Source organism: Pseudochaenichthys georgianus, unplaced genomic scaffold (genome assembly GCF_902827115.2).
Source record: "Pseudochaenichthys georgianus unplaced genomic scaffold, fPseGeo1.2 scaffold_581_arrow_ctg1, whole genome shotgun sequence".
NCBI lineage: Eukaryota > Metazoa > Chordata > Actinopteri > Perciformes > Channichthyidae > Pseudochaenichthys > Pseudochaenichthys georgianus.
In genome coordinates this window covers 101,958-114,700 of record NW_027263140.1, presented here as the reverse complement: position 1 = coordinate 114,700, position 12,743 = coordinate 101,958, and the positions used below count along the sequence as shown (strand labels likewise).

Here is a 12,743-nt window from a genome sequence, read left to right as displayed (position 1 = left end):
GACGTGATTTCATTTATCTCAGTATCATATTTCGTAAAAGGTATAGTTGTTTTATGATTATTGTTGTTGTTATTGTCATTAATACCTATTATTATTATTATTATTGATATTACCATTAAAGGGGACCTATCATGCAAAATGCACTTTTTTATGTCTTTTATTCATCACCATGTGTCCCCGGTGCGTCGGGGAACTCACGCAGCGTCAGGAAATAAAACCCTCTCTCTTTTCCTCCGTACCCAAATCTCTAAAAACGGGGAACAACGGAGCTGATCCAGATTTGTGTCCGATATGACGTAATATCTGAAATGAGGACCCACGGGCCAATCAGAAAGCTGCTATCAGAAACAATGCCCGACTGTTTTGGACGTAATACGGTCGGTGTTTACATTAGCATCGCTAACACTCAGAGCTAACCTGTGCTGGAGAGCATGTGTGTGAAGAAGCAGGAAGTAGAAAGGAACTCACCTTGTGGTGTAACCGGCAAGAGAGAAAGCCTTTGAGCTCCAGACTGTTTCAGAGCCTTGATAATCCATGATATGGCGTTTCATCACCGCAGCATTTAGTTTAGACGGTAGCTGCCGGGTCCCGCATGAGCTCAGACCCCTCCTCTTTTATTTTGTATCAATTAGCTTTATACCCCAAATCAGCACTTTAGAAACAGGAAGTGAAACAGAGGGATATGAGGCATGGCTAGAATGGGTGATCTGTTTGGTATTTTGAGCAAAACACTTCAAATACATGTTTTTTATATATTTGTATATATGTGAGACCTATGCTATTGCCTAAAGATAGCATGATAGGTGACCTTTAATGTTGAGAGATAACTGCATTATTTCCTCTTACATACAAAGGCGGTCTCTGAGAATCGATGCAGTGGAAAGTATAAATACTCACAAAAAATATCAGATCGACAGAGACAACCCTGAAATAAATCACGCATTATTGTTACGGAGGAGAAGAAAAGCAACATGTTCAATGCTGTGTGTTATATTTGCCTCACTAAACACACACACACACACACACACACACACACACAGCTCATAAATAAAGCTGTATTTGTGTCATATGCCAGCTCTATTAATGTTTCTCCAGGGAGACTGTCATTTATTGTTGGACGTGCGTGGGTGTCGTTACAGCGCTCCATAAACGTGTCTATAAATATAAATGATAGGTGCATGCTGGGTACGTTCAACTGCAAATCAGAGGCAACTCACATTTTATTTACCTTTGAATCTGTATTCTAGTTGTGGACATTGAGCACAGCTGATCACTCCCAGTGCAAATATCACATGCTTTTATTTCATAGTTCCAATTGTTTTATAGGCTTTTCTTAAGGCAAGTTTATTTATATAGCACTTTTCAACGCAAGACAATTTGTGCTTTACAAAAAAAAAATGAAAGACATTAAGCATTAAAAAAGAAAAGCTAATCAAATAAACATTAAGGAAAAATACATGGATAAAAGTTACAGTGCAGTCTAAAATATGAATAGTTCAATTAAACATTACAAGAAAAAGTACATGGATAAAAGTTACAGTGCAGTCTAAAATATGAATAGTTCAATTAAACCAGATTACACTCTGTTTTTCCCTTCTCAACAGACCAAATTCACTGATTTATATATATTGTAAAACTGTTATTACTTGAGCAATAGTATCCTTTGTTTACATTTTGTAAGTAGCAGGCTGTCATAAAGTACACTGACTTCCATTCTGTATATTTATATTGTATATTCACGATACTATTCAAGATGCTCAATTAGATATATATCCTTCACTGTTTATATGTACATGAGCTGGGACTAAAACATTTGCCAAATTGGGAGACAATAAAAGGATATCTTATTTTAATATCATGTATCTTTCATATAACATTACCACCGTTGACCACCAGATGTCGCTAAATATCCAGAAATGTATCCTTAAGGGATTTTTCTGCATTATTCATATTTAAATAATACAAAGAGTGCCAGAAATGTGTTATTTTAGTCCTGTAAATGACTTCATTTAATTCTTACTTTTAGCCTTGGCTTTAAATTATTTTTTCACATTATTTATCATAACGTTTGGAGTTTTTTTGCCAAATTATTTGGGGTCTTAGACCTAAACGCTATTATTAAGTACTTCACAGAAGGTTTCTTTTGTATATAAGTTGTGATTTCTGTCCTCCTGCTTCAACTAACTTGACTTTCTTGTCCATTGTCTGTATATATTAACATTGTGTATATTATGATAGTACAATATCCCTATTGACCACCTGATGTCACTAAATTCCCCAAATTCTGACTTTATGGGGGGGTTTTCTCAGCATTATTCTGATAAAATAATAAAAACATACAACAAGCATGTCAGTAAAGTTTTGTATTTGTTACACAACATTTAAGGTTTATCCAGTTAAGGCAAGCGTTCCTCTTTCCATGTACAAAGTATAAAAATGTTGAAGTATACCGAAGGCAAAGTGATGACAGTACACTTGCAGATATAGGCCTTATTATTGTTGTGTAAGCCAAGCACAGACACGCAGACACGCAGGCAGGCAGAGACACACACACACACACACACACACACACACACACACACACACACACACACACACACACAGCTTATTGTTTTCTACCATTTTCTTTTTTAGGGCCTGTGCTCGACAAAGTCAGAGCGATTGTAATCCTAGGATTTATTTTTTACATAGATTTATCTACTTTAGTTTACCTAATGAATTTTTTCTGATCATTTCACTATTCAAGGGTACACAATTCAATTGTTGTATCCTTGACGCATTGGCAATATGAGAGAGAGAGAGAGAGAGAGAGAGAGAGAGAGAGAGAGAGAGAGAGAGAGATATTCATATTGTGTGCATGGCTCCATTGTTGTGAAATAATCCATCGCGAGAGAGAGAGGTGCACAATTACTTTATTTACATTAACCATTGCACATATACTTCAAATAAAGTGTTTCATTGTGCAAATAATCAATTTACTTAAAATCGATAGTCTTTATTTTCTTTCTTTCTTTTTTACATTTGATACTTGCAGTGTTTTAATAATATATTGTTGTAAATTGTTTAATGAATGATTATTTTAATGAATGAGATATTCATATTGTGTGCATGGCTCCATTGTTGTGAAATAATCCATCGCTGTACAGTAAAAATCTGATCAGTTGAATTAACAAAATCTGTGAAGTTATTGGATGGACGGCTGGTTGGACGTCCATCGTGACCTCTTGGTGCTCCTTCAGCAGGCCTTTCACTGACCAATCAGAGGCCAGAGACACACCCTGGACTAAATAACTTAATACCTTTAGTTACTTCTCAGATGTGGATGGATGATGTGAAATATAATCAAGTGTTAAATCAGACTTTAGTTCCACCTGGAGTAAATCCACCAGCTACCCTGCAGTCTACAAAGTACTTCAGACTAGCTGCACCTTCACCAGCTACCCTGCAGTCTACAAAGTACTTCAGACTAGCTGCACCTTCACCAGCTTTGAGAACACTTTCATGATCAATCATTATAAAACATATATATATATTATTCTGAAATGGACCAATCTGCACAACGACTACTTTCACTATATTTTGATGAGAATACTTTTCTACTTGTACTTGAGTAACATTTCTAATGCAGGACTTTTACTGTAACAGAGTATTTCCTACACTCTGGGACCAGAGTACTTCTACTTTAACTCAAGTACTGTACAAGATCTGAGTACTTCTGCTTTTACTAAGTACAAGATCTGAGTACTTCTACTTTTACTAAGTCCAATAGTGGCATCTTGTGGATATTAGAGGACTTTACAAGTATTCAGAGTTAATGTGCATACAGGATGTGGTTATGCATCAAAAGTGAAAGTAATACAAACCAGGGAGGATTCTGACATTTGAGCACGAGGCTGTACCGCTGGATTCATGAAAAACGTCGACATCTTACCTCAGAGAGAAATCACTGAAGCTCTCACTGTGCCACACAGGTACGTTTAATAAAGAAAAACAGGACTAACAGCGTTTTAGCTATCATTCATATGAACAGAGCATACAGGCCTACTCTTGTGTTCCCGAGTTCATCGCACAAGGAATCATTAATTTAAAGACAAAACCTGTGGATGATAATTATGTTTTCAACTTGTATTACTTTAGTTACAGCTCTTCACCCTGTTTTAAGATCTCAGGGTGTTTTAGTCAACTTATATCCCAACTGTGCTCAAAGACACATAGATATTATATATCTCAGGTATCAGAACAGAGCATTAAACCAGGCCAAACTTGTGAAAATGGCCCATAACGTTTGATTTGTGAAAATGTGATAAATTGGCTTTTTTGTTTAATGGCTTTTGGTTGAGGCCGGTTTTATTTTGAAAGGAACAGCCGGATGTGACAGTAACGGAAACATTAACCAAAACCTTAACGGACGGAACTCCTGTGTTAAATTATTCAGTTTAATGGGGGGTTAATTATGTCTTATTGTTTTACCTGCGTCGAAAAACAACCAAATAAGGTGTACGTCACTCATTAATTTGTAAGTAAATTTTTGTTGTGATAAGTTAGCTAACTGTAGCTTTCGGCATATAGCATAAAGTTAACGGTTCTAATGACGTCACTGATGGATTTACAAACTGCCAAGTTTACAGTTACCTATTTATTTAAAAAGGAAATTGTACTACTTATTAACTCATATTTGTTCATTTGTACCTTGTATTTGAGGTTTACGGATAACAACGTTAAAGTAAATATACTAGTTTGTACTTGTAACAGACAGCTAACGGGTTTCCTTAACGGTTAAAACCCTCTTGATGCTCGCGCAATTTAGCTTAGAAACATAGCTTTTTCGTTAGCAAGCATCTACACCCAATTTAAATGTTAGCATAAAAATGAACCATAAAAGCTAATAAATGTAGGCTAATTAAATATATGACAACAAAAATATAATATGTAACGTAAGTATTTTCAGTATACGTTTGTGTTTTTTATTTAATAAGTTAGCTAACTGTGTAGCTTTAAGCAATATAGCATAAAGTTAACGGTTGTCACTCCTGGATTTACAAACTGCAAAGCTAAAACAGTTACCCAGGGCTGCCAACATTTGAGTTCAGTTTAGAGTGAGATTTTTTTTTTGGTGAACCGAAAAAAGAAACGTTCATATGTACAGTGTTACAAATGTATCGAACATGTACAAACTAGGGCAGGGATAGGCAAGTAAGTTTGGCCTTGGGCCAATTTTTTGCTGAGCCGCAAGATGGCGGGCCAGAACATAATCAAAGCCTAATTCAAGGAATTGATTTTGGTAAGAGGGCGCAGCGCCCCTGTTCCCCGGTTCAGAAAAAACTCTAATATCGCTGATAACCCTCCCCATCAACACTCTGATGCGCAGTCAGATCTGCTGATTGGTTCACTGATGATATCGGTGCCCAATCCAGAGCCTCTGGCTAGACCCGCCCAAAGGGAGGCTCGTCCTCTCTAGCCCCATTTCAGTCCCAAAAACAGGGCTATTATCTGTATTTTAACAGACTTATCTTTTAAATTGAGGTGTAGCCTATTTATTGTTCTCTTCAAAGTTTATTTTTCTCTGAAATTTTAGGGAGGATGGTCCTCCCTTTCCTCAATGGACGAGCCTCCACTGAGTAAAGTAGAGTTATTAACTAGGTAGCAGTGTTATTTAACATACTTTTATTCTGATAAGTATTGTCAAGTTCTCTGGGTTTTTGGCATTTATTTGAGTGTTTGCCCACATTTGAGAGGCTTGAGGGGCAACTCAACTGGAATCCTTGTTCCTTTTCTTTATTTCAACTTTTCAAGGACACATTAGGATTCGTTCAGGTTGAAAACCTTTAAAAAAAATACCAAAAGACAAAATAAATCAATTACAGCAGTTTTGCTTTGCAATTTAATATATTATAACCTAAATTAATCAGTAACCAAATATTTTACTCAAACTCAATGTATTTAATAGTTAAATAAGTACTTTAATTGACCTGGTTCCCCACAACCACACATTTGCCATATGTGACCCGCTCTATCGAAATCAAAATAAATGTGGATTTGCGTCATTTGTGTCTGAATAACGTTTTGTTCATGAGTTATTGATCCGTGAAATCAGAATCTCCCAATATCGTTCCAGCTTTACTGAACTAAGCCAGAAGACCGTCTCATTTTGTAGACCGCTCGGTTTGCTGTTCCTTCACAATCACTTTATTTTTATATTTATATACATTTATTTTGGACGAAAACTTAGCGTGAGGAAAGGCAAGTGTGGCGTGAGTGTGTGAGATATGGGTTAATTGCGTGACTCACGCTCAATGCGTGAGTGTTGGCAGCCCTGAGTTACCTATTTATTTAAAGAAGAAATTATACTACTTATTAACTCATATCTGTAAATGTGTACCTTGTATTTTAGGTTTAAGGGTAATACACGTTAAAGTAAATATACTAGTTTGTACTTGTAACAGACAGCTAACGGCTATTTATTTAAAAATGAAATGGCTATTAACTCGTAGTCGTAAATGTGTTCCTTTTTATTTTAGGTTTAAGGATAATAAACGTGTAGGTAAATATTAACTATACTAGTTTTTACTTGTAACAGACAGCTAACGGTTTACCTTACCAGTTAAAACCCTCAGTGCAATTTAGCTGAGCAACATAGCTTTTGATTGGCAAGCATTTTTTAATAATAATTGTTTCATAATTACACAAGGTTGAGGTTCTAACACCAAATAACTCATTATAAACAGGTACAAATATAAGTATCCACAAGTATTTTTGTATAAAAACACAAATGCCAGGTAAATATATAGTAGTAATGTCCTCATCGTAATTAAAATCGTGTCTAGTTTCATTAACAGACCCATGTCAAAATAATGTTGTATATTTGCTTATTTACTAAAAACAGCATTGACCTGGACTGTCTTCTGAATTCCTTTATTCGTCCTACAGAGGAAACACATTGTCCAGCAGGTAGGACAGCTTGGCTGCCATTCTCCTGTCTCCTACCACCTCCACAGTGTCCAGAGGTCTCCCCAGGACAGAGCTTATGGTTTGTTACTGTACATTTATGAAATAATATTCACTTCAAATGACATAGGGTTTTGTTGTTATCTGAAAAACATGCACAAGAGGTAAAAGTACTTTTTAGTCTTTTTCTCAGGCTGCTTTGACTTGATTATATTTTACTGATTATTTTGTTGTTGTTTTTGTCAACAGGAAAAATCATGTATTAAAGGCTCTCAACATCTGATGAAGCCTTTCATCAGTGTGGACCTAAAGGCCTCAGTGTAAGTGTCTCTAATATACAGCTTGCATGTTGTTTTGTGTGAGTTAATTCATTTTCATACATGCAAAAGAGTTGTGATGAAACCATTGCACACAGAGTTAATTAAAGAGCCTGTGACACGAGTTTTCCCCATCATCCAAACCCATCAATTTGAGTAAATATTGTCCCCTTGAAAACCGTTACTGAACTGATTTTGGATATTTGTACTTTGATAACCATTAGTCTGCCTTCAATGTTGACAATTTTCTGGATCTTCTCGCGGATTCTTCAAGTCCCGCCAAATGATGTGTGACGTCATTGCGGGCACAGCGCTCCAGCTGCACCGTTCAGGATCCCAGCATCTGCATGGAAACGCACGATGGCGCACACAGCAGCAAGCTCAGACAGCGATGACAGGTTAATGTTGAACGTGTCTGAGAGCTCATATGAGGCTGAAGGATCGGTTTATGTTGTATCTGTTAGAAGTTTAGGAATTAGGTGCGTCAATATGGGCGATCATACGGTCATGTAGCCAGTGGTGAACTGGGACTAAAAATCATCCCGGGACTCTCGACCGGCCCACTTCGGTACCGCTAGTAAATTGTCAACGGGGGGAGTGGGGGATGTCAGGGGCGGCGGGTGCTGTAGGCTAGGGAAGGCTAAGCCTTCCCAAATATTTGTGTCACTGCATCCTGGTAAAATACAAATATAATGTCTGTGTCTTTGACATTAGCGCTGCTAGCTACCTGTGCCCTGTACTACGAAGCCAGTTCAACATACCCTGGATATGTTTGAGTAACAAACAAACTAACAAACGAGATCTCGCTAAGCGGTCCTACGACGCTGGTTATCAACTCGGTAAATCAAGCCAGGGTTTCTCTCCAGCTGAGAGCGCGTTCACGTGAAAGGAGCGGGGTTAGCTACATTTGACCAATCACAAACAGGGACAAGTGTACTGACAGCGCAGCGTCATACTTCATTAATGAAAGTAAACTAATATTAGACAAATATGAACTTTAAACATCCATGACTTAAACATATAATCCAGGATACAAGCCACAGAGCTGCTGCAAGGAGAATACAGAACAACTGGTTACAACATAACTAGGCCTTCCGAGTGTTTGAAAGCGTATAGTTTTATGATATCACTGCCCCGTCTAAGACACGAGTGGATCTGACTTTAATTACATTTGACTCGAGTATTTCGTCAACTTGATGTGTTGCTTAAAATAATACTTCTGCATCCAGTCTGTGACACTGTGAGTGTTGCACGGCCAGATGAGGCTGGAGAAGCTGACTCAGATAAGGAAATATATGATATTATCTGATCGATGATCTGATTGATGATGTAATATGAATGATAAGTGCGACACGTCGGCGTCTTCTCTGCATACGGCAGTTTAAACTGTATTTCCTTTATCCTGTAATATGACTTGAGAGATTTAAACTCCGCACACTGAGTGGATCTCTTTTCTATAGACGCCGGAGGCGGGCAGCGTCAGGTAAAAGAAGTTATTTAGCCTTCTCAAACCTGAGCCTCACGCGCCGCCTATGGGGGATGTGCTAGTGACTTATCCGACCGGCCCACTTCGGTACCGGCCCATCGGGATTCGTCCCGATGGCCAGTCCGCCACTGCACCCAGCCCACGTAAACTGTCAACGGGGGGAGCCTCGCTGCGGGGAAACGGTGGACCTCGTGTCCCGATCGGAGTGGGAATAATAATAATAATAATCCGTGCATTTTATCCATTAATTTCCCCAACATTGTGGTAAAAAAACCACACGTTTAATCCATGTTGTTGGTGTACTACAACTACAAAAAAACGATTTTTAATCATCATCCTCACGATCATTTAATGTATCATATGTTCGCCGCATTGACATGAAAGCACTAATAAATGTAGTTTCATCCACTAATCGATTTGTTTTTATGTCACATCCGACGGGAGGAAATTCAGCAGCTCTCACTCCAGATTTGTAATCCTAATGTAATCATCATCTTCACCACGATCATTTATTTTTATGTCGCCGAATTGACATGAAAGCACTGACAAATATGAATATACTGTAGTCAACTTCATTAAAACGTTATTAACGTGCCTAAACTCAGCAATTCACCATTTCTACGCATGACAACACACTTTGTCCGTGTTTGGCTCTCTCGCCGCACAGTGAAGCGTTCCCGCATTGACGTCACTTCCGGCTTCCCCCAAAACTTCAAAATGAGTCGAAGGAATTTCCCCGCGATGTTCGAAATTATTGATATTTATCGGAACGGTATCGCAACTTCTTTTTTAAACTGACGGTTCGAGATGACTAGTAGCCCAATATTTCATTGCACAACAGTTGTTGAGATGGTGTCACAGGCTCTTTAAGAGAAGGTCAAGACTGTTTAAAGAAGTGAGCCAATAGGCGCTTTCACACCGGAGTACTTTTCCCAGGAATAGTTCCGATAGTTCTTGGGATTTTGCGTTCACACCAAAAAGATCTGGAATTAGAACCTTGTTTTTGCGAACCTTTTCACCCCTTTTCAGTCCCTGCTAGAGAGCAGGTACTTTCCTGGGGAAAAAAGGTTCCAATTTCTGATTGGCTGAGCGAATTGCAAACCACGCCCCGTAGAACTCCAAAAGGTTTTGTGAAGCCGCCATTTTATTTGCTCGCATTAGCATTATTAGCATTGGCCCAGCACACCAACGGTCAAAAGAAAACATGGGAGCGGTGGAGTAATGAGGAGGTGTCGATTTACTCAGAAGGCTTGAACTCCGGGGGGACTCCGGGACTTCGGGTGGCAGTATACGCCGTGAAGTTATTTGCGGCCTGCCGGTAAACCCAAAGCAGAAGAAGAAGAAGTGTCGTTGGCGGCTTCTTTCGCCTAATCCTGCCTCAGGGACTTATTCCGGTGTGAACGGGATTTACTAGAACAGTCCCGGGACTAAATAGTTCGGCGGGACTAAGTACTTGGAACTAAGTACGGCAAAGTACTTGGTGTGAAAGCGGTAATGAGAAAAACGTTATCATTGATGCCAAATCCTCCTCCCCTGCTGTTCTTATCTGCCCTGAATTTATTTTATTCCTTTTAGGTCTAATGTTTTGGATGTTAAACATAAGAGTTCATATTACATTTCTTTCAACCATTCTTTTGTTCTCTAGATCATTGAAATTGAAGCAGAAGACACCGAAGTAATGAAACATGGCTTCTACAACACAGTCAGCTGTAGAGTACGTCAGGAGGGCCAGACGCCATCTTGTGAAAAAATTAAAGAATCTGTCAGTGATTCTAGAGAACTTGAATCAGCAAGGAGTGTTAGGCGATGAAGAGGTCAGCATAATACAAGCAGAAGGGAACGACTACAATAAAAACAGAACACTTCTAGACTCTGTTGTAAAAAAGGGGGAAGCAGCCAGCTATATATTCCTCGAAATTATTTACATGATGAGGAAGAGGAACCATGGGAGGACATCCCTTCTCCCTGAGAAACAGACTGTAGCTTCTGCTGAGAGCGAGACGTTTGACCTGCCCCACTGGATCAGCTGCTTCCCTTTCAAGGAAGACACACAAATGGGCAAAAACTACCTACAAGGTATGTAATTTAGTTATATAACTAATATAGAAAGTGTGTCACGTCTTCATTGCTGATGTTTGATGGTCTGTGTCATCTGGAAATGTGCATCCACTGTTTAGTATGAGGGTACAGCATGCAATTTACAATATTTATTTACTTACTCACTGTTGTTTTTATTTTAGCCCCAACACCGTGCCACCGTTACCAGGCAAAGTTGGAGTCAAAAGCACAAAAAATATCAAAAGAGTTTTGGACGGCAAAGAAATATCTGTTTGAAGAAAACAACAAGCCTGATCTGTCGTACATGTCACTTGTATTGGACACACAAGGAAGTGTTTCTCCCTCTAAAATAAAGAAGTTTAAGAGCAAGAAAAGCAGGATGACCCGTTGTAAAAAGCTAGGGACCTACATCCCTAAGGACAAAGCAGACATTTCTCCCAGTGACCTGCTTAAAACAGATAAAAACATACTCTTGGTTGGTAAGTCTGGGATTGGAAAGACAGCACTCACTCATGAAATGTTAAAACTCTGGATAGAAAAAGATGACAAGGAGCTAAACTACATGTTTTACTTTGACATGAGAAAAATATCCAACATCAAGAGCCTGGAGGACCTTCTTTTCAATGAGTTCAGTGAGCCAGATGAAGGCAACGACGAGGTCTTACTGGACATAAAGAATAACTCTGACAAAGTTACACTCATTTTTGATGGAATCACAGACCTGTCTTTACCAGTAGTGCGGAATCTTGTAAAAAAAGATTTGCTACAGGACTCCAAGGTCATTTTGACTTGCAGACCAGCTGATGAACACCGCCTTGAAGAAGACCTTCCTTCTGAGGACTTACTCCGAGTGGAAGTGAAAGGCTTTAGTGAGCAGACCATAAAAACATACATATCTGCTATGCTACGTGAAAGAAAGGAGAGGGTTTTGAGCAACTTGGAGTTGTTAACGCTTTGCCATGTACCGATGTATGCACTGATGGTGGCTGCATGCTTTACATTCGAGACATCAGAGGACTTTCAAAAGCCTTGCTGTATAACGGATATCTACATCAACATTTTCCGTTTTTACCTTGAAAGAAACAGCAACACAGAATACATAGAGGCCTTCATCGAAAGCAAGAGTAAGGAGATACTGTCTTTGGCTGAGGTTGCTTTTCGTGCAACTGAAGAAAAAACGGTGAACTTGACACTACGTCCCTTTCGAGACAGCTGTGTCCTCTCCTTGCTCAAACCACTTGCTATCAAAGTCGCCCCTACTGAGAGAATAACCACTTATGCATTTCTCCATTACACAATGCAGGAGTTTTTTGCAGCACTGTGGCTCTTGAAGAATCCAGATTTAATCACTAATGTTTTTCAGCAATGCGTCACTGAGGGGAAGAAACACATGAAACATCTGATCCCTTACATGTGTAGATTGTTGACTAAGAAGAGCCCTAGTTTGATGGAGTATCTGATTCCTGCTGAGGAGCTCAAGAATACATCAAACTGGTTCTTCAAGAAAGTGATAACCACATTCCTTCCTAGTCTGTGTGGAAACGATGAGCCTGATACTGAGGACAGTGGGCGCATACTGTTCCTATGCCAGTGCTTGTATGAGTCCCAGTGTCCTGAAGCATGCATCGACCTTCTGGAAAAACTGGACTTCCATCTTGATCTCAGTGAAGAGAGTCTCGATCCTTACCCCTGCTGTGCTGTGGCCTATGTGATCACTCAGTCTAAGGAGAGGAAAATATCGCTGAACCTTGAGGACGTCACGATGTCACAACAAGGAATGAGACCACTATTAGGATGCCTTCAACATGTCCAATGGTATGGATCAACAGTTATTATTACCGCTAAGATTACAACACATCTAATTAGGTAGAATTTAATTGTTCAAAGTCTTAACCTTTAATATATATATATATATATATATATATATATATATATAC

General features: G+C 38.9%; 1 protein-coding gene across 2 annotated transcripts in view; it reads left to right on the top strand.

Moving 5' to 3' along the window:
- The first annotated feature begins 3,864 nt into the window (after positions 1-3,864).
- The window catches only part of LOC117443307 (uncharacterized), a 39,576-nt gene continuing 30,697 nt past the window's right edge, over positions 3,865-12,743 (top strand). For both annotated transcript variants that reach the window (XM_034079277.2, XM_034079279.2), the window contains exons 1-5: positions 3,865-3,971; positions 6,928-7,027; positions 7,195-7,265; positions 10,394-10,824; positions 10,989-12,621. In XM_034079277.2, coding sequence (XP_033935168.1) covers positions 10,434-10,824; positions 10,989-12,621 — 2,024 coding nt within the window. In that variant the 5' untranslated portion in view covers positions 3,865-3,971; positions 6,928-7,027; positions 7,195-7,265; positions 10,394-10,433. The remainder of the gene's footprint in view (positions 3,972-6,927; positions 7,028-7,194; positions 7,266-10,393; positions 10,825-10,988; positions 12,622-12,743) is intronic.